The sequence below is a fragment of the Solanum verrucosum genome, unplaced genomic scaffold, assembly GCF_900185275.1.
Source record: "Solanum verrucosum unplaced genomic scaffold, falcon-dt-bn FXZP01000182.1, whole genome shotgun sequence".
In the NCBI taxonomy this organism is placed as follows: Eukaryota; Viridiplantae; Streptophyta; class Magnoliopsida; order Solanales; family Solanaceae; genus Solanum; species Solanum verrucosum.
Window position 1 is genome coordinate 6,039,516 of NW_026020378.1, and position 23,273 is coordinate 6,062,788.

The following is a 23,273-nucleotide window of genomic DNA, read 5'->3' on the forward strand; positions in this document are numbered from 1 at the left end:
TATGTATGACATAATTTCTAAGAATAAGTTGTTTGTTTACAAAAATACCCTCTAAGAATAAGTTGTTTGTTTATAAAAAAGGTTTAAGGGGATACTTGTGTTATTTTACATTTTTATCCCGAGATAAGTATTCCATCCACAAATGGGAATAACTTTTCCCAATCATAATTATTAATTTTGGGATAAGTTATTTCACAAAGGACTGAGAGGTACTATAAACTTATCTCGGAGTTATTTTTCTTTATCGGCCATTTAAGGTATTCTTTTGACCTACCTCAGATTATAAGGAATCATATTAACTCTATCACCCTATCCATTTAGATAAATTAATTATGATTCTTCCTCGTGGGCTCCCAAATACTCAACTATTGAAAGCTCAATTGTCTATGGCTATTTAATATAACTAAGAATTGTGCTACTCCACCATCTTTTGTTATGCAACAACTAGTCTATGATACTATAACAAGTAGTTTGTTTATTAAATATCATGAGAAATCAAATTGTTCGGTAGGACACAATAGAAAAATAATGCAGGAATATTATTTGTTGGATATATACACCTTTTCAATTTGTGTACGTATAACTAATACAAATATTAATTATGCATTCTATTTGATAATATGCTATGTATAATTAATATATGAAAAATTATGACATATTAGCAATGCAAAGAGTTTTAGTACTTGCATTATCATTGTTAAATACAGTCTATCAAAAAAAAATTCATATACTTTCCATTGTATTTGTAAAGGTTATGTTTGTAAACATATATCTTTTTTTAAAAAAATTAAGTAATACACATGCTATTTTTGATACACAAAATCTAACACTTCAAAATAAAAAATCTTAGCATAACTAATGCAAACATTTATCAGTACTACTAATACATCATATTTAACAGTACTATTCTTTACATCTTATCAGACGATCCTAATTAATATCGTATTTCTTTTATTGTATGGTACATCTTGATCATTAGGAACAAAAAAAAAATATCATAGCTTGAACAAAAAATTCTTTAATTGAAATTTCTATCTGAAGCTTTCTCGAACTAGTAAAGAATGAGTGAACATAAGTTCTGCTTAAGTACCTGACATGCAGTTAGCTTAAAATATGTGCCTCAAAATATAAATTCGAGACTTAATTACTGGGAAATCATGATAGTTTAATTGATTGATTAAACTTTAATTTTTATTCTCTAAGTGTCAGATTGATTTCTTATCTTGTGATTTTCTATTCCATTTTTAAAAATGGTAAGAAAATACAAAAAGTGAAAAAGTATCCCAAGAATCTAACGTGGGCCATGCAAACAACGTCACCTTCTAAGGTTAATATGACCTTCGTCTATCAACGCGAAGAATGAATTAATAAACTTGGTAAGCTAATATTTTTCTCCGATCTTGATTTGGGTTCGTAGAAATATTATAGATTTTGATTAAATAATAAGATAATATATTTTCGTAAGATCCTTATATAATTATATATGTAGGTTCTATTAATATTATAAATTAATAATTTTTTAAAATTATAAAAATATATCCAAGACAATTTGGTGAAATATGATTCTACTGTTTTAAGTTTTTTGTTAAAATTTAAATCTAGTTAAAGTTTATCTCTAGTTTTTCTTATTGCATCTGAAAGTTCTAGTGTTGTCTTCTTCAATTTCACCAAAAAAAAAACATGAAGAGTTCCAGATGCGATAAGTGTTTGTTTACGTGTAACTGGTTCCAAAGGTATTGTATTGTCTTCTACTTCATCTTCAACGTTGTTTTCTCTAATGGTATCCATGATTTCTTCTAAGTTCTTGACTTCTGAATATGTATCATTTTCAGCCAGGTAACCGAAAAGGCTATTGACATCCATTTTATTGCGGTAACCAAGATCATTAAGCATGACCTCGAGTTCATGAATGTCATTTTCGGAATAGGGTTCATTTTAATTCTCCGAGGCTTCATTCCCCGAACGAAAACACTCTATAAATTAATAAGTATTAATTTATCAATTAAATAATAAATCTACAAAATAATAATATTTCATGGTCCCGACAATATTTATTTAGAGAGGTTTTATCGAACTAATCAAACATTAGCTATACATAAGTTGAAATAATTATATGTTACGAAGCTAAGTATTTTTTAGAAAATTCTTTTTATTTTTTTAAAATGGTTTTTTTTTTAACATAAAGAAAATAACTATTTAGTGAGATTAGAGAAAATAAAGTTTCACATGTAACAATTTAAAATGATCGTGTTCTTACATTTTTTGGGAGAGACAAATTTTCTACTAAGGTATCATAATATATATAGAGAGATTAGATAATAACAAATTTTTGTAGCTTCATAAATGAGATCTGAGGATGATAGAATTATGCATATTATGTTCTCTACGTTTAGAGATAGAGAAATCATTTTTGATAATTCTCAATTTAAGAAAAAATATTTCAAAGTAGACATAACAAAAATAATTTTTTTAAAAAGTATTACTAAGTATGTTAAAAGAAATAAGCAATAACTATAATAAAGTACAAAAACAGAAAGAAAAAGATACTATTATTACTGATAATAATCATTTTCTAACCTTCTATCCTTCTTTGTACCATCCATAATTTTTTAACAAATGTTATATTTTTGATAACCTAAAATTGCGTTATGTCTGCCTTTTCAACTCTCTTTTACCTTTATCTTATTAAAGCTCTCATATGCCGCACATAAAATTAAAATTCTGACACCTAGCTAAATAACGTAGTTTTTTGGCAAAAGAATGACATTTAACATGTCTTAGCATAAGTGACGGAGCATAAAGTGGCTCCGCCACTATCCACCGTATAACATAGCTTTTCCGCCATTCCTACTTTCATCTCTATTTTCATACTATTTGTTTAGATTACATAATATATAAATACGTTTAAGATAATATTTTTTACTTGTGTATCAAATACAAAAATAAAATAAATAACTCACTTATCTTCCTATTTTTTTTTTAATTATAAATATTTTTCTTCATATTGAACACATCTTTAGAGGATTGAAATTTAAAACAAATATCGTAACAAAATTAAGGAAATTAATTAAATAATATATGCTATATATATATATATATATAATTGATTTATATATGTGTACTGTAATTATTTAACAGATGATGCTCCATCTTTACAGCTAGATCAAGAAATAACTTCTGGATCAAAATATATAGTCTACTATTATTATTTGTTACTCAATTATTAATTTCTTCGTTTCAAAAAAACTTGTTAATTAATTCTCCTTAAATAAAAATCACCCTGACACTATCCAATAAAACAACAATAACAATATATTAATGTGATTCTATAAATGAATTTTGAGGAAGTACAAAATGTATGTTGATTTTATTCCAATCTTTACAGGATTGAGAGATTGTTTAAGATAAATCTTAAGCTAATATCAAACATGGGCTAAAGTTGGACAGGAAAGACATATTTGTTTGGTAGTTAATAGAATTATACACGTATTATTAATTTATAAAAAAATATAAGAAAATTTATGTATTATTTTATGCAGAGATTATTTTTACATGTTTTGGTTATTCATGTACGTACAACTTATTCCATTTTCTATTGTGCATAAAATTACACATAAATTCCCTCACAACTTATACATGTATTAATTCAATAGATTTCCAAATTGTAAATCAAAGACCGTATTAATTTGATATATAGTCCTAACCAACTACCAAATATGATATTACTTATGCGGTATCTAATATATGTATAATATTTTTCATAACTAGCTACCAAATAATTTAAACACTATTCACACATGATATTTATATCAAATCAATAAATAAATAATTAATGTATTTTCATTAAAACTTTTCTCACTTACTCATAATATTATATACAATTACAACTTTCTTTGTTTCCGTCTATACGACAATATTATTTTTGGCCAATCACAATCTTTTATAGTTATACAAATATTATAATATAGGTATATTTAAGATCATAATTTTTTAAATCTATTTAATTACAATTTTCTTTGTTTCTGTTTATACAAAAATATTATTTTTAGCCAATTAAACACAATCTTTTATAGTTATATAAATATTATAACTTATAGTATATATATAAGATCATAAAATTTAAAATTCTTATTTTCACATAAATATTATAAAATATTTTAAAACACAAATATTAACGTCCCCCCCCCCCCCCCAACTTATTTCTTATTATCAAATACAAATACATAGAAATCAAAAGAAAGAGATTTATAGTTTTATTTCATTTATTATTGATTAAAACCCATACCCGATGTAGTTTGGAGTAAATGTTGAAGGGGTAACACCTTGTTTGGAGGGTTAATTTGCCTTTTGTTAGTCAAATACATGTTTATTTTGATTGTTATTTAAATCTTATTATATCATATTATTTAAATTCATCGTCAAGTAATAGCAAAAAGTTCATTCCGTTTAACAATCGATTTGATTTGATCGTATCATTACCTAATATTTTCTTCTCATTTTGTCTTTACTTATTATTCAATAATCATATTTTATTTTTACCTATCTTTTTAGTAGTTCTATCACGTGTTTTTTTAGGTATATCATTCAAATTGTAGATGCGACACATTATGTAATGATGTAAAATAGTATAATTTATTCAAACATTATATATACAACATATTACAATACAATACGATACATTATAAAACAATAAGTAATAAGTAATTGAGATAAAACTTAGGTCACTTTATGAATTTCCACGTGGCAGGCAATGACAGCCTGTACTTTCCTAAAATCTTTATGGTACGTCAGTAAAAATAACCATGGTCTTTTCTGTAATTTGCCGTCAATAATATGCCCATTTTCGTTAACCATAAAAGTAAAAACCATTACATTAATTACTGAACTTTTCCCAAATAATATTTAATCCAAGCCGTCCATTCCAGCCAGCATCTAATCTGAACCGTCCATACGTTTTAAATAAAGCCAATCTCCACCGTCAATAAAATATAAACGGTTCAGATCTTGCCATGCATTGTTATTATGTCATTATATTTTCTCGAATTTCCCTACCAAAAAAGCAAATCATCCACCGTTAAAAAAATCATCGACGGTGATAAATAGGGCCACGTGGCAACATTTATTAAAAATATAACAAATATTTTTATTAAAAAGAATCAGATTTTCTGCCTAAAATTGTAAAAGCCAAAAGGAACCCTAGAGGCTTTTATTTCTAACATTTGGTATTTTTTGTTAGGGTTAAAAAAAAAGTGATACTTATTATTTCGGAAAATTTATTATTTTAAAAAGATAAAAATCAGTTAGGGTTTCAAATCGGACCAAATCACAATCCCTCAATTTCTCTGATCGGAGCCCTAGAATTCATCCTCTTGCATGTGGTGGATCTTCGTCATTCTCGATAATTCCGAGGTAAAGGTACGTGAATTTATTGATTTTGATGTAATCAATTGAGTTGAGAGGAAATGATGCATACAGTTTTTGTGTTTTTTTGTTTAATTTGAAGGGGGTTTTGTGTTTGATTTAGTATTTTGTTGTGGAATTGTGGTTAACAGATCTGGAAGCATGTGTTTGTGTGTGAAAATGATGTGTGATAGGATATGAAATTCGGGGAAGTGGTTGTTTTATTGGGATTAAGTGATTACTGTAGATGGAAAGTGGTGTAGAAGAGAAATCTGGTGGTAGTTCTATAGAGAATTCGAAGAAACAAAGGTCTTTGGATTTGCAGACACTATATAAGTCTGGGGATTTGAAGAAGGGGAAGGTTTCTGTTGGGGAGAGTGATGTTGATGCTACGAAGAAGAAGAAGAAAAAGAAGAGAAAGAGTATAAAAGAGGTGTCATTGGACAAGCCTGAGCCATCTGGTAAAAAGAGTAGGAGTAGTAAGGACGAGGATCATGTGAATGGGGATAGTGTCGGGCCAGCTGAATTGCGGTTATCATCATCGAAGTTGGAGAAAGGATTGGATTACAGCAATCAGCTGAGTGGATTTTCTCTTAAGTTAGATATTAGTGGTAATGCTATTCCAAGGCGACCACGTGGTTTTGTGGGGCGAAGTAAGTTTAATAACGGTCGAGCTTTGCAGTTATCGAGGGTTCAGACTTCTGTCATTGGAAATGACAAGATAGAAGGTGAACTTGACAAAACTGAGGGTGATCAGCTTCCAAAAAAGTGTGCTTTGTCTGGCGGAGAAGCTAAAAGTGATGAACGGAGTTCTAAATTACCTAGTCATTCAGCTGGCAATGGTGTTACTGTCAAGGTAAAGAGAAAGAGAAGTGTTGACGATTCCCGAAAAAAGAAAAAAGATAAGGTAAGTTCAAGTCGGCATGTTAAAGAAGATGGTCATGTAGCTGTAAATAATGGTGAAACATCTTCTGGAAAGCACCTGAGTACTCGTAACAAGAGAAAGGATTCGTCATCTAGGAGTAGAAAATCTGTAAAGAATGATGTACCATCTGGAGATAATTTAGAAAGCTTTCGTCAAGGTTCTCTGAATGATGATGATGAGGTGAACCTTGAGCAGAATGCATGCATGATGCTGTCATCGAGATTTGACCCTAGTTGTACAGGGTTTTCTTCAAAAAGCAGATCTTCAGCATCGCAATCTGCTGAACGATTATCTTCTTTACTCACTTCTGGTCAGGATTTTGTTAGTCGGGAGGGGAATTCCTTGACTGGATCAGAATCTGTATCAGTTGATACTGCTAGCAGAGTTCTACGACCAAGACAGAATCTCAAAGAGAGGGGTATTTCTAGGAAACGCCGTCATTTCTATGAAGTTCTTCCTAGGGACTTGGATGCTTACTGGCTATTGAACCGAAGGATTAAAGTCTTCTGGCCATTGGATGAGAGTTGGTATTATGGTCTTTTGAATGATTACGATCCAGAGAGGAAACTCCATCATGTTAAATATGATGATCGAGATGAGGAATGGATAAACCTAGAAAGTGAGAGGTTTAAACTTTTGCTTTTCCCTGGGGAGGTACCGGGAAAAAGGAAACTCAGAAAATCTGCAAATGCTACAGAAAGCATTGACGAAAGAAAACTTGACTTGGTCGTAGATGATGACAGCCACCAAGGTAACTGTCTGGACTCTGAGCCCATTATATCTTGGTTGGCTCGATCATCTCGTCGAGTAAAGTCTTCTCCTTCCAGGCCATTGAAGAAACAGAAAACATTACAGTTATCTACACCTGTTGTGTCATCACCGGTGCATGTCAAAACTGACGGCACAGGCTGGAATTTAGGTTCCTTGAACAGCTGTATAGGCAGGACAGATAATGATGTTCTATTGCCAGAGAAACTGATTGATCATAATATGGCTGAGAATTCTTTTGTCGAAAGTCATAGCAGCCCCAATGATGGAAAACCTGTTGTTTATGTTCGAAAACGTTTCCGTAAGATGGATGGACTTCCTGTGTATGAAGCTGACAAAGCTTATGTAGCTGATATACCTACTGTTTCTGTAGCACCAGTTGTGGATGAATTACAGAACTACAAATCCAGTTTTAGGTGCATCCCTGGCCCTCAGAGTGAGAAGTTTCTGTCTGCAATTGATGATGAAGGGGTGCTAAGGTTACACAGGCCATTGCTAGAAGCTAAGCAATTCAGGGTGGAAATATGCCTACCCGTTTTGCCTTTGTTGCTGCTTGAAGCAGAACAGAGTTGGTTATCTCGCTCTGTTTTGCTACTGCAGCATGGTGCCATTATGATAAGGTGGCCAGCTTTTTTTTTAGAGATGCTTTTTGTTGATAATGTAGTCGGACTCAGGTTTCTTTTATTTGAGTGTTGCCTCAACCATGCCGTGGCCTTTATTTTCTTTGTCCTAACATTATTCAATCAAGCTGATGAAGAGTGGAGGTATGAAAGTCTTCAGTTACCTGTAACTTCAGTAAGGTTTAGGCTGTCTTCTATTCAGGATTCTAGGAAGCAGCAATCTTTTGCATTTTCCTGTTTCTCCAAACTCAAAAACTCAAAATGGTTATACCTGGACTCCAAGCTTCAGAAACGTAGTTTGCTTGCTAGGCAGCTGCCTCTGTCTGAGTGCTCATATGAGAATATCAAGTCCCTCAATTGCAGAAGTGACCAATTGCAGTTCAACGCTCATGCAGACCCTTCCTCATTTAAGGTATTTCTTGTTCTCAATGTGATGTGTACGGTTGCTATATCTTTTTTGTTCTTCTTTCTGATCTGTCTTATTAAGGTACTTACTGTTCTTAATTCTATAGAATATTGGTAGGATTGTATGATATTTCTCCTTTTTCTTCTTTCTGCTGTTCTTTATTTTTTCCCTTCCATCTTTCTAGATTTTACTATTTTGTTCTTTACATCCATATGTTATATACTTGCAGAAGAAGTTTGTGCCAGATTGTCTCCCCAAAGGCACCTCGACAGAGTGTTGCAGTGCAAGGTTTACTAGTTCTACTCTTAGTTCTGCAATGAAGCTTGGAAGAGTTCCTCCTTTTGCTCTTTCATTTGCTGCTGCACCCACTTTCTTCATATGTCTACATCTTAGGTTACTCATGGAACACAACTTTGCCTGCGTTAGCCTTCAAGATTATAGTTCTATAAATGCTTGCCAGCCAGTTAAAAATGATGGCAGCTGGGTGAAGAGCTCTGAGATCGCTGGGTCTGAGGATATTGCAGAAACTTCATTTACTGGAGCTAGTTCTGCTGGAGGGTCATCATTTGCTGAATGGCAGCTGGGAAGTTTGGCATGTAAACAACAGCTGGGGAGTACGCGTGTTCCATTGAAGTCATCTCAAAATTGTCAATTAGATGTTTCCCGGAGCTCTTTCACCGCCAAACATTCTGAATTGGACACGTCTGATGTGACTGTTGTGTCAAACAATTTGGAATCTGATGATCAAGTATTGGACCAGTTCGTTGGATCTCCAGGGAGAAGACATTCTAAGAATTTATCTCACCGCTTGTCTAATGCTCGATGCCATTCTGGTTTGGTGGGGATGAGTGTTGTAATTCCATCATCTGACCAAGTTGAGGGACTATCTGATGGAAAAGAAATTATCGTGGGAGAGGCGTCTCATTTGAGTCTGAATACAGGTGATGACCTGACTTCCAGCCCAAATCATACTGTTACAAGTGATGTGGTACGGAGCTCTAATATTACTGGAATGGGTGATCGCATTGTCCAGAGTCCCAACCCTTCAGGCCCAGGAGGTTTGCCACATCGTAAAAGAAACAGCTCTAGTTCTTCTCCTTTTGGAGAAATTTCACCTGTATGGGTTGATGGCAAGGCCAATTTTACAGGGGGTGGATTTGGCAATGGCCCAAAGAGACCTCGAACGCAGGTGCAGTACACACTGCCAGGTTATGACTTCAGTTCAATGCACAAAAATCACAGCCCACGAACTCTTCCGTATAAAAGAATTAGAAGAGCTAGTGAGAAGAAGAATGCAGATAGTTGTGGTGGTTCACAGAGAAATATTGAGTTACTAGCTTGCAATTCAAATGTGTTGATTACTCTTGAGGGGGTCAAAGGGTGGAGAGAATTTGGTGCACGTATAGTCCTGGAAATTGCTGGTCACAATGAATGGAGGATTGCTGTCAAATTTTCTGGAATTACCAAGTATTCATATAAAGTTCATAATGTTTTGCAGCCTGGCTCTACCAATCGCTTTACGCATGCCATGATGTGGAAAGGGGGGAAGGATTGGGTCCTGGAGTTCCCTGACAGAAGCCAGTGGATGTTGTTCAAGGAGTTGCATGAAGAGTGTTATAACAGGAATATACGTGCTGCCTCAGTTAAAAACATCCCTATTCCTGGTGTTCGTTTGATAGAAGAAATCGAAGATTATGCATCCGAAGTCTCCTTCATTCGCTCTTCACCAAAGTACTATCGACAGGCAGAAAGTGATGTTGAAATGGCCATGGATCCGTCACGTATACTGTATGACATGGATAGTGAGGATGAGCAGTGGTTATCCAAGAATAATTTTTCTTTCTCTGGTGAGAGTAAACATGAAGAGATATCTGACGAATTCTTTGAGAAGGCCATGGACATGTTTGAGAAAGTTGCATATGCCCGACATCGTGATCACTTTGCGCCTAATGAGCTGGAAGAGCTGATGGTTGGTGTAGGGCCAATGGAAGTAGTTAAATCCATTCATGAGCATTGGCAGAATAAGCGGCAGAAGAATGGCATGGCATTAGTACGCCATCTCCAGGTACGATTACATTGAAATTGACTACTTTAAATTACACTAACAGACTAGTGCCAGCATGCTCCTGTGTCCGTACACCTGTAGGCTGTTATTAGCTGTTGAAAAAATGTATTTGACAAGTGCCAAATTGTTTGACTGGCAGTCTTGTCATAAACTTATAATATTTCTTTTCTCAACAAGCTTAGATTTAAACAAACTTTTAAGGGGTTAGAATCCATTATCTTTGGCCTTGGAATCTATTACTTGTGGGATTTGACCAAGTTTGGTAGTTTTCCCCCCTGCAAATGGAGAAGGGACAAAATTGTTTATGTGATAACTTACTTAACAAAAGAATTGTTTATACAATATTTCTTTGACTTTTGCTTCTTTCTTCCTTCTTAATAATCTGGCGTCCCTATGGTGTCTGGACCAAAACTATTAAAATTGTAATGCTTTTTGTTTATTCCACAAGATGGTCTGCTTCAGTTCACAGTACTCGAGCATCTCTTTGTAGAGCAATATATTCTACTTTAAGTGGGCATCACATTATGCCCAATAGTTTGACTTGGTTAATATGGACAATGTTTTCCTTTCCATTTTCTGTGCATGCCACCTTAGCGGAGTCTGCGTTGCATTACCTAGTATCATCCATTGACCTCCATATAATTAAGAAACACTGTCCATATTAATAATTTGTCTTCAGTGTAGAAGAAGATGTGTAACTGATTCTGTAATTTGTTCACAGACGTAGCACCTGCTGTCTATATCTCATCCTGTGTAAAATTAGGACGTGCCTTGGTTTTCTGTGTCTATTTTCCATGACAAGTTCTTCTATGTCCTTGCTTGACTAGGATCTTATAACATGATTTACCTGTAAAGACTCCACTTTTACTGCTTGTCCAGTGTCTAGAGTTACTTAAATTTTCCCTTTCAATTACCCAAGAGTGTGGCCTAGTGGTCAATGAAGTGGGTTGAGCACCATGAGGTCACAGGTTCAATTCCCAGAGACAAAACAGTAGGTGAATTCTTTTTTGATGACAAGGGAAACCTGCAGCCGCTACCCTTTGGGTGCGCACATGGTAAAACCCTTGCACCTATGCAATAGCTTGCAAACCACACAGGAGAGGTAACCCGTGGAATTAGTTGGTATGCCTTCATGAGATTCCCCATTAAAAGAACTTCTGAAGATTCCATTCTGTATTGTTAAGACAGTCTTCAACAGTGCAGTTTTATCAGGTATCAGACTGAAAAAGTTGTGAAAACATATATCTTGAACCCATCTTGTGTAGGCAAGAGCCAACCTAAGTTTGTGTGCAGCCTTCATGAGATTTAATCTTTAAAGATGTTCATTTTGAGACATGGGCCGTTTGATGGTTGAGAGATGAGATACCGTGTTCCATCTGTTTGTCACTTTAGAACTTCATGTGTGTCCCAATTTTATTGTGCTGTTGTCTTTACTGTGCTTTTAATTGTCCTGGCTAGCTTTTGCCGTCTTTAAGTGATAAAAAGGCACCCCCTTGATTGCTTTCTTAAGTGAATGCTGTGTTTACTTGTAAGCTATCGATCTTGCTTTATCATATTCTAATATTATTTGCCTTTAGTTATCTGATGGTGATGATGTTGCCTGTTTAAGCATCAAATTTTGCATGTCACAGTCAATAAGCTATTGAGACACTATAATTTAGTTTGTCTCATCCATCTAGGAGGAATTGTCTTGGATTAGTGGAATGCCAAATATACTTGCAAAAGATAGAATGCAAAATATGCTCACCAAAAAATGGAATGCAAAGTATATTGACCATTGGATCCTTGATACTCTATGATCTAACTGGTTTTGGCTGACTCACTTTGCTTTTGGTAAACTGGGGATCCTGGGTGTGTATATTAACTTTTTTCTGAGACAGAACACTTTTGTGCCACCATGACTCCTCATTTTCATTGATGCACCCATAAAGAAAGAGTATAACAATGTATGGAACCTTGTATGGTCCTTAAAGTAAGCAATTATCTTGCTAAAACCTGAGCCATACCCTTTTTTATGGCTTGTTGATTACCTGAACTTTATTTTCCTTGACATACTCATATGATGAAAGGTATAGCATGATATAGGAGACCTTATGTGGTTTTATAGATTCCATGGTATGATGGATATTTTGCTGGAGACTGGAACTGTATTTCTGATTGATACCCTTTCATGTGTCTTGTCTTCATGTGAGCTGTCAATTTCAGATTAATATCCTTCACGTGTCTTGTCTCTCTACTGATCATATTTTTATTTTTTTGATTGTTAATTCTCCTCATATTTCTTAAAAGCCTTGATGATTATGTTTTCTGTTGTATTCCATGCAAGAAAAATTTACTGTTTTCTGTTGTATTTTTTTGATCGTTAATTCTCTTTTCTTCAGCCGCCCCTTTGGGAGAGGTATCAGCAGCAACTGAAGGAATGGGAACAAGCAATGTCAAATGCGAGTTTTGGCTTTGCTAGCGTATGCCAGAAGAAAGCAGCTTCCATGGAGAAACCACCTATGTCTGCATTTTGTTTGAAGCCTCGAGGTCTGGAGGTTCCAAACAAGGGCTCAAAACAACGATCACAGAGAAAAATCTCAGTTTCAGGACACAATCATGTTGTCTCAAGAGATCAAGACGGTCTTCATCCCTTTGGTACTTCTCTAGCCAACTTGCTATCATCCTCACCCTTTGTTTGGAAGAATTCATTATTTTTCTTACTGTTGCTCAACTACTTTATACTTTATAGTGATTTTTTAAATTTGTCATTTTTCTTCATAGGGAGAAGATCAAATGGATATTCACATGGAGATGAGATGATTATGTATCCAAGCCATGAATATTCAGATGGTTCTCCTATGCTTCATGCGTCACCCCGAGTTTTTTCACCACGAGAAGCTTCTGGGTTTGGATTTTTTTCCTTGAACTCAGATGTGTCTGATTGGAATCAACCCAAATTTTATAGGAACAAACCAAAGAAGATTGGGTCGTTTCACTCTCACAGTAATCAGCATATGGTGGCTGTAAATGATCAGAGAACTGTCGTTAAGCGAAATGGGGTTCATAGGTGGAATATGAGCTTACCTGGGAGGTCTAATAAGAAGCATTACCATCCTGAAGGATCTCGTGGGTCTGCAATTGAGCAATTTGACAGTTCAGATCTTCATGAGTTCAGGTTGCGTGACGCCTCCGGAGCAGCACAGCATGCTCTTAACGTGGCAAAGCTGAAGAGGGAGAAGGCCCAAAGGTTACTCTATAGAGCTGATCTAGCCATCCATAAAGCTGTTGTTGCTCTCATGACTGCTGAGGCAATCAAAGCTGCTGCTGAGAGCGCAAATGGTGATGGTTAGGTTGTGACTTGTGTCTGAGTATGGTGATTACCAGGAATCAAGTTCTCTGATCCCTGCGAATGGTGTGTCCAGTCAAAGCTTTGGGAGGTGCTCATTTTGCTGGTATAGGATCCACCATTGTTGATAGCATTTAGTAGGATTTTCAACATAGGTTGCTGGGATATTCTTGTAGCAGAGTTTTACTTTTTGCCTAGGTCATGATTCTATGTACTTCAATTATACATAGTCATAGTCTTAAGGCAATTTCAGTACATAGCTTTTAGCCTTTCCTCGCCCGCTAGTGTTCCGGGAGGAGCAGGTTTTTCCAGTTCATTGTAACTGAAGGGCTCTTGCCGGTGAAGGGGTGCATGGAATTTTGCTATGCTCATCATTGTACAGATTTTTATCAATGTTTCCCCCCACCCTTCTTTTAGCTTTTCGGCGTCTTTATTAACCTACTTACCCTTAGCATAGTGCTTGATGCTGAAGGTGCAATTGCCCAGAAATAATGTAATACATCTGTTGAAAAGCAAATTACATATTTTTGTTTGGGCTATGAAGCGTCTATTATTTGTGTTTCGCTAATGTTGAACGTACTATTCATATTTTATGTTTAAGGTTATTAAGCTTATAATTCTTAGCAATTTTTATTTGACATGAACATTTCTAGTAAAACTATCAAACCATAAGCAACTTAAAAAAAATACAATCATATGCTACTTATACATTTTCCTTATTTTCAGCCTAAAATTCTCCCACCATGTATATATCACTCAAATTCTCTCCCAAATCACGCTTCTTTCTTCCCAAACATACAAAAACAACAAGAAGAATCTATCAGTTGTATCTGATATCTAAATTTGTACATGCTTTTTAAATAGACACCTACGTTAATACAAATTTAAGAGCGTATAGAATTCACCATGTGTTTTAGAAATTTAGAGCCTATTTAAATTAACTTATTTTAGGTCAAAACAATTTTGAAGCACTTTTGAAGAGTAGGGATAACTTAAAAAAGTACGTACTTACAAGGCACAAACACTTTGTTTTGAGCTAAATGATAAAAATAAACCAAACGCTAACTTATAGGCTCATAATCCCCTCACAATATTCAAAGACACATCACATCATCTACTCTTAATATATTTTTATCAAAATAATATTCGAGGCAACTCCCATTAGTGTGTGTGTGTTTGCAACTAAAAAATCAAAATGCCACACACAAACTTTGAACTCAAATTGAGACAAAATTTGATGCACTTAATGAAAATATCAAGCAAATGCAACCACCCCATAAGAACATTTGAAATCATTTAGAACTTCATTAACAAATAAGGTGCTAACGCTTCATATAGCCCAAACTAAAATTTGTGATTTGCTTTTTCAAGAGATGTATTATATTATTTCGAGCAATTGCTCCATCAACATTAAACACTAGCAGCTAAGGGTACGTAAGTCAATCAATAAAGACACCGAAAAGCTAAAAGAAAGGGAAAACATTGATAAAACCTATACAATGATGAGCATAGCAAAATTCCATCAGTGTCACTGCATCAAAAATGATCTTTATGGGCAAGAGCCTTTTAGAAAAACCTGCTCCCCGGAACTCTAGCGGGAAAGGAAAGTCTAAAAACTATGTGACTATGTATAATTGGAGAACATAGAGATCATGACCTATGCAAAAAGCTTTGGCTGAACAATGCCATTCGCAGGGATCAGAGAATAAAAGAGAGAGTGTATTACACAAACTATAGATGTGTGTTTCTCAAACTATTAAGTGATAGTTTAGTAGTTAATATTTCAGATGGTCACTCAACTCTTCTCTCAGAAAATCACTCAACTTTGAATTTTAACTTAAAAGTCACTCAACTATGCTCTCTTTTCTCAGAAAGTCACTCAACTTTGAATTTTAACTCAAAAGCCACTCAACTATTCATTCTTTTCTCAAAAAGTCACTCAACCGATTTAATCAATATTTTAATTAAAATCTACAAATATAAATTTCTTATTTAAAAACCAAAATTCTAAAAAATAAAAAGAATACCATTTAAATCATTTAGTGACCCATTTAATTTTATTTTACCCAGAAAATCAATAAGATGCAAAACTAGCTGCTACTAGATGATACTTAGATCAGTCTTCTTCACAATCAAAGCAGAATTGCCAGAAACGCAGCAAAATAAGAGATGATGAAAAACATTGTTCTACGATGTAATCATACTTCTCTTCTTAACTTGAAAGGCAAATTCAATTAGCTTGTTAGCTTTCATGTCCTGCAACTAAGCAGCAAATTTTAATTAAATGGGTCATTAAATGATTTAAATGGTATTTTCTTATTTTTTAGAGTTTTGTTTTTAAATAAAAAATTTATATCAATAAATTTTAATTAAAATATCAATTAAATAGGTTGAGTGACATTCTGAGAAAAAAATAGATAATTGAGTGATTTTTGAGTTAAAATTCAAAGTTGAGTGACTTTCTGAGAAAAGAGAGCATAGTTGAGTGAACTTTTGAGTTACTATTCAAAGTTGAGTGACTTTCTGAGAGAAAAGTGCATAGTTGAGTGACCATATGAGATATTAACTCGATAGTTTAGATATGAAACTCATACTTTCAACAGTTTTGACACTTCTCTTATATTATTTTGGGCAATTGCTCCTTCTGCCATCTTTTGACCTATTTCAACAACAATGGTGTTGTCACGCAAGATGAGCACGTGAAGAAGCACTACTATAATCCCAAACTAGTGCAAAAATGCTACATGACACTCCCAATTTGAATTATCTTCTTCATTCAATAGACCCATTACTATCTTCCCCAAATTCTCCATTGACAGTCGTTGGCGAATTTTAATTTCTTCATATTTTGTTTGAAAGTTATGAAATCAATTAATCTATTGTGATTGGGTTTTAAGAGATATTATTCTTATAATTTTCAAATGCAAACTTGAACACATTTGTAATAACGAGAACAGTAAAGTTGCGCATAAGTTATAACAATGTGTGCAAACATGGAAACTCCGTGGTCAGAGGACAACTTAGCTAGAATATTTTTTTCCAATATAAATATTTAATTCTTTTCTAATAAGCTCTTGCAACTTGACGGTTTTAATGTTTGGTTGCTCAATTATTCTTTCTTTGTATATATATATATTTTTTTTTTCTTGAACTGAATATTTGATCACTAATTAACTAAATTCTTGTACACTTGCAAACATCAAACCTATTTCCCAATCAACCTCCTCACCATCTTCACAATATATTTTTTCCTCTAATTCAAAGTCGGAAACTTCATCATTTGAATAATATAGTTTCCCATCCCCTAACTTACCTAATAAGCTATTCTTATTATCAACATTTGTCTCATCATATTCTATATTTGGCCCTTTTTCACTAGAACTAATCTGTTCAACGGGTGTAACTCTTGATTTTTTATTTGACCTATTGAATTACCTTTCGAAAGTATTGAAATTCCTATACTCACCACGAACATCATTATCTATATTCTTTTCATTATTATCCCTTTCAGATTCATTCTATGAGATCTCACGATTTAGATTTTCATTTATTTGAGGCTTAACATGAGTACTAGAAAACTGAAAAGAAGGGTTGAAACTTGAACGGTTCAACAAGAAAATTAGAAGGCTGAAAAGAAAGGTTGGAAGTTCAATATGAAGAGTAAAAGATTCAACAAAATGACTATAATGCTTAGTAAAAAGGTTGAAAGATTCAAAATTAGGACTAAAAGACTTATGTGATGACCCTCCATGTCATCACACCTTATAAGGGTCACATAAGTGCCGCATGACACAGAGTTGTCCATGGGGAGGGCTTACATAGGAAAAAGACTAGTCCTTATGGATGATTCTAGAAAAATATGGAGATTTCTCATGAAGGCCCCTAGAATATTCTAGGCAAGTAAAGAATTATAGAGAAAGGACCTAAATATAAATATGTAGGGACTTATGTAGAAATAATTATTTACACTTTGGGTCCTAATTAAGTAGTATAAATAGAGGGACATCCATTTGTAAAATCATCAAGCAAAATTCAATTAAAGTTCTTTATACAATTCTTCCTAACAATCCTCTAGTGTTCTTTCTTCCATTCTTTTAGCGATTCTTATGGTCTTAGGCTGACTTGACATAACAAGATCGTGAGCAAGTTGTCAAGTGCCGCAGAATGTGCTTAGTAAAAGACTAAGAGGTCGTTTGGTAGAGTGTATTAGCAAAAATAATGCATGCATTAATTATATGTATTAGTAATTCCTTGTTTGGCGCATTTTTTCATGCTATGTATAACTAATGTTTGTATTAGTTATACACTCTATTGTATATTGAGGAGTGTATTACTAATACCATGGATTTTTAGGTATTAGTAATGCAAAGGATTTAATACATGCATTAATATGGTTAAAGACCCAAGTACCCCTCAAAAGTGCTTTTACATCTTTTTCACCATAATTGTGATGGATTCTTTTGTAAATAAATATTTGTATACAATGCATAACTAATACAAGTATAATTAACATGCATTACTTATACACTCTATTGGGTATTATTTCTATACACTCGACCAAACGACCCCTAATAATGTGGTATCAGAGCAAGATTACAACTAAGAAATGACAAACGACAACAAAATCAATGATGCTAACACTCAAGCCATCGTCACCCAAGATGTTGCCGGCAAAAATAAAGGGCTTACACCCCAAGAACCTTTTACTATTGAAGCGAGCGAGGATGATGTGAAGGTCCTACCTAAGGATGTCTTGCTTTGTAGAGAATGGGTTGCGAAGGTTAATACAGAGTTGGATGCAGTCGACATATTTGACCAACACTTGGAGAAAGTAGAAGACACTCTAAGTGTTCTTGAGGGGTGCACTCTTGAAGAGATTGAAAGTATGAAGAGAGTGAAAGCATCAGAAGTGACTTGGTTGAGCGTACACAAACTGAGATAGAGACGAGGCAAGCCATCTCTACCTTAGAGTGCAGGCTCATGGAGGTGTTGAGCACTATCAATGCCATAAAGCCAAAGAGACAGGCACTCGAAGAGCTGGTCAACATTGGTGTGATTGAGACCTCTAGGAATGTTATTGTTACGAGGGATGCTAAGATAAAGGCTCCCAAGCCACCAGTGTTCAAAGGGTTCTGATACATAAAAAGTAGAAACTTTCTTTGGCACTTGGAGAACTATTTTCGACATGAAAATTCAAAGGATGACAATGCCATGCTATGGTGAAAATGAAAATCGGCTAATGCTTAGAGATATCTACTCATAATTAACATATGGAATCAGTTTAAGGTCAAGTTCAAGCATCAGTTTTTTCCAAATAATATCGTTTACGAGGCAAGAAGAAAACTTAGGGAGTTGAAGCACATGGAGCATACGGGGCTACATCAAGGAGTTCACGAACCTTACGTTTAATATCCTCAACCTTACCAATGATGACTTGTTATTTCACTTTATGGACAGGTTGCAAAATTGGGCTAAGAAGGGATTGCAACACCGACGAGTCACTAATGTAGACCAAGCCATAATGGTGGTTAAGTCTTTAATATATTTATGGATAGAGAAGTATGACAAAGACAGAGACAATGAGTCAGAGGATGACATTGCTAAGGTGGAGAAGATTGTAGAAAAATCAAGAAAGTATATCAACAACACCACAAAACTAAAAATACCCACACGTTTGATAACAAGAGGTAAATTGATCGCCAGAGCTACACAAAAGAAAGCACATTTCAAGGGGAATGAATACTACATATGCAGAGGGTACATAGCTTCAAGGATTATCCCGACTTAAAAAGTCTTAGCGTTATTTTTAACAAAGAGAGAATGTCACAGGTAACCTTATCAATCTTAAATTCAACCAAAAATATCACCTATATTGAAGAACTAACATAAAAAGAACATTCTGTTGTATATCCTAGATCCTTTATATAGTCTCTCAAATCAAAATAAGATATTCTATTAGTGTCATCTTCAAGAACTTAATCATAGATCCATCAACGTAATAAAATGAAAGAACAAATACAATTTGGCCTTCTGATACCATCTTAAAGTTATTTAACAAATGACATATTAACAAGCCCTAAAAATACAATTGCAAACAAATTTCAAAATCACTAAATCAGTGAAAGTTACAAACAATTTCAAACCACAATCATTCCTAAACCAACACTACATACACATGAATAAATAGATTACACAACAACAAGATAACAAAGGAAATATCAACAAATTACTATAGAGATGCTTTCTTTTAAAAAAAAAAAACAAACTACTATATAAAAGAACTTCCTTTTAAAAAAAACCCATCCAAATCAAGAAATCACTAACCTAGCCTGTAAGGCTTCACTTCTTTGTTTCGACACCACAAATAAGGAGATTTTAATCGCGATGCTCCAAACTTATTTCGACTCTTGAAATTTCTTAGGACGGCCGAAGAGAGAGGGTAGGTCAAAGAGAGAGGATAGATTGAAATTTCTTAGGGTTTTAGGTTAGAAAACGAGTGTATCAAGGTAAAATTCTACCTTTATTAAGTGAGTATGAAAAAATAATTAATAATGTTATTGTAATTGAGGGTGAGACACACGACAACCCAACTGGTATAAAAATATATTTATTGTAGATTTAATTGGTTTCTTTGGGTGTAGGATCTTCCATAAACTTTAAGTGTCTACTATAAAAACAAGTAAAGATTTTATGCGACTATATATATTCTCTTTTTCTTCTAAGTATGAAGATATACATAACTACACGAAATATTGACTTATTTGATGAATATACCAGTGAATATTTAACACAACACACATGTATATATCATTGATCAAATATACATATATCTATACATTGTATAAAATTGATACTGGATACATAAAATTAATATTGAATACACTAGATGAAATTGATACTGAATACAGATACAATGGTTAACATAGATATATGAAATTGTAAAATATATATATACATTATAAAAATATAGATACAAAAAGTCATTGTGAATCACAAATACCGTGATTTGACTTTTTTAAAGACATGTAACTCATAATCTATTGAATAAAGATTAAATTTATTATGTAATAGTGTATTAAAATGGAATTAATAAAATTTAATTTTTTTAAAAATAACATAAATACGAATTTCCTAACTATGAAACAACAAATCAGATTCATATTAATGAAAAAACTATATAACTAAAGTATGCAAAATCTTGAAAAATCATTATAGGTGTGATTTTCCTTCTGTTTAATGCCCTCTCTCGTGTAATTGGAGAGAAGTTGACAACGACGGAAGATTGTAGGAGTAGTGGGGATGCAAAAATAATGTGAGATAAGACAAATGGTTGCATTAGAGAAGAACCTAGAGAGGTGATAGGGGTGTCGAATGACAACTTCCATGGACGTCGAGGGGATCGGTGGTGGAATGGAGAAGTTCAAGGCAAAGAAAGTTTTGTATGCGAAGTGGATAGATTGCACGGATGAGGAAAAGAAGCAGGCAGATAGGTAATTATATAAGGTGGCAAGGGCGAAGGTTAAGTTAGCGGTTACAACAGTTAAGAAAACAACTTTTGAAAGACTATATATTGAACTAGGAGATAAAGGCAAAGATAAGAAATTCTACGGGCTAGAAAAGGTAAGATAAACAAAGGCCCAAGATCTGGATCAAATAAAGTGTAGCAAGGATGAAGAAGGTCATGTGTTAGCAGAGGAGACCCTCATTAAGCTAAGATGACAAGCATACTTTCATCAAATTTTGACAAAAAAAAAGTACAAAGTCATTGTGCTAGGTGAGTTAGAGCACTCTGAGAAACATCAGGACTTTAGGTCTTTTAGGCGTATTGAGGTTGAAGGAAGTGAAACATACTATAAGTAAAATGAGTAGGCAAAAAATGACAAGACCAGATAAGGTTTTGGTGGAGATTTGGAAAAGCACGAATAAAGTAGGTTTGAAGTGGTTAACTAAATTGTTCAATGTCATTTTTCAGAAAGCTAAGATGCCTGAGGAATGGATGTGGAGTACAATGGTTCCGTTGTATAAGAACAAGGGTGATATACAAAATTGCAAATATCGTAAAGATATTAAATTGTTAAGTTACACTATGAAAGATTGGAGAGAGTGGTCGAGATGAGAGTGAGAAGGGGTGTGGCTATATTTATGAGAATCAGTTTGATTTTATACCAGAGTGATCAACCAAAAAATCTATTCATCTTGTGAGGAGACTAATGGAAAAATATCAGAAAAGAAAAATGCACTTACATATGGTGTTCATTGACCAAGAGAAGGCTTACGATAAAGTATCGATGAAGGTATTGTGGCGATGCCCAGAGGCAAGAGGTGTATCGATGGTCTATATTAGGGCGCTAAAGGATATGTACAGAAAATTCAAAACGTGGGTAAGAATAGCGGGATGAATCTCGAAGAACTTTAATGTATAGGTGGGGTTACATCAAAGGTCAACTCTTAGTCCATTTCTATTTACTTTGGTGATTGATGTATTGATGCGAGACATTTTAGATGAGGTGCCATGGTGTATGTTATTTGTAGATTACATAGTCTTGATTGATAAGACACGTAATGGAGTGTATACTAAGTTATAGGTGTGGAGATAAACTTTAGAGACTAAAGATTTCAGGTTTAGCAGGACTAAGATGGAATATGTGGAGTACAAATTCAATGATGTGATGCATTTGGTAGACGTGAAAGTGAGGCTTGACACTCAAAAAAATATGCCCAAAAGAGATAAATTCAAGTATCTTGAGTCTATATTGTAGGGGAGTGAGGTTATCAACAATGATACCACACACCATATTGATGCGATGTGGATAATGTGGAGGCTGGCCTCTGGAGTCTTGTGTGATAAAAAGGTACTACAAAAACTCAAAGGTAAGTTCTATAGAGTGATGGTTAGACCAACTTTGTTGTATGTGACTTGAGTGTTGAAAAGTCAAGAAATTTCATGTACAAAAGATGCATGTTGTGGAGATGAGGAAGTTAAGGTGGATGTGGTTGTTTTATTTAAAAATATTAACTGGACTGGTTTTAAAGTCACCACTTAATTTTTAAGAAAAATCAAGAAAACTGTTGTTTTCAAAAGACTAAAACAGAAATCTAGTGAAAACTTAAAAAGGGTTCAAGGTTCTTATTAACATTCTAGAAAGGTTTTAAAAGCACCTAGAATGTCCACTAATGTGGTTATCCGACAATTAATTATTTGGCTAAATTCGTTTGACTTATCTTAAATTTGCAAAAAAGTGAATTACTTTATAGTTGAGACCTATTTTAATAGAAAAATAGTGAAATATTATCTAAGTGAAGTATTTCATAATTTTTTTTTTTTTTTTTTTAAAGTCAAGTGAAAGATGAGTAATTTAGTTGAGTAATTAATTCAAAATGGGTGTCTTTCGGGGATTTGAATATTTTCGACCTTAAGATTAACGACAAATATCGAGTAAATAAACATAATAAAAATGAATAAGGAAAGAGACTTGGGCCCAAGTATGGTTTTTCTGTCCGCCTGGACCAGTACTTGGGCCTAATTTCGTTTTGGGACCAAAGACCCAATATTCAACACCTGTCCTAAACTAATCTTTGAATTTTGCTTCTCTTTGCAACCCTTGTCTCCTTGTACCTGTCCTAGTAACTAACAAATAATAATAATTACAATAAATGGGACTAGGCCCAAAAATAACAAAATACAAGTTTCTTTTTGTGCAAAGAATGGGCCTTTGGCCCAATCTTTCGATCCTTCTTTGCTTCGAATCCTTTCAACTCCA

The 23,273-nt window shown here is 34.0% G+C and overlaps 1 protein-coding gene across 2 annotated transcripts; it reads left to right on the top strand.

Moving 5' to 3' along the window:
* Positions 1–5,262: 5,262 nt before the first annotated feature.
* On the top strand, positions 5,263–13,885 carry LOC125838896 (uncharacterized). Of its 2 annotated transcripts, none has more exons than XM_049517910.1 (5): positions 5,263–5,415; positions 5,553–8,125; positions 8,349–10,184; positions 12,566–12,821; positions 12,948–13,885. In XM_049517910.1, exons 2-5 carry the CDS (start codon positions 5,648–5,650, stop codon positions 13,514–13,516), a joined length of 5,139 nt encoding a protein of 1,712 aa, XP_049373867.1. In that variant the 5' UTR covers positions 5,263–5,415; positions 5,553–5,647; the 3' UTR covers positions 13,517–13,885. The 2 variants fall into 2 exon arrangements, with proteins under 2 accessions (XP_049373867.1, XP_049373866.1); XM_049517909.1 differs by having other exon boundaries at positions 5,269–5,409.
* Positions 13,886–23,273: the final 9,388 nt, after the last annotated feature.

Excerpts from the sequence above, each read along its gene's own strand:
- LOC125838896 (XM_049517910.1), top strand. The coding sequence starts at position 5,648 with ATGGAAAGTGGTGTAGAAGAGAAATCTGGTGGTAGTTCTATAGAGAAT. Across the intron at positions 10,185-12,565 it reads CATTAGTACGCCATCTCCAG|CCGCCCCTTTGGGAGAGGTA; the intron begins GTACGATTACAT and ends TCTTTTCTTCAG. Across the intron at positions 12,822-12,947 it reads AGACGGTCTTCATCCCTTTG|GGAGAAGATCAAATGGATAT; the intron begins GTACTTCTCTAG and ends TTTTCTTCATAG.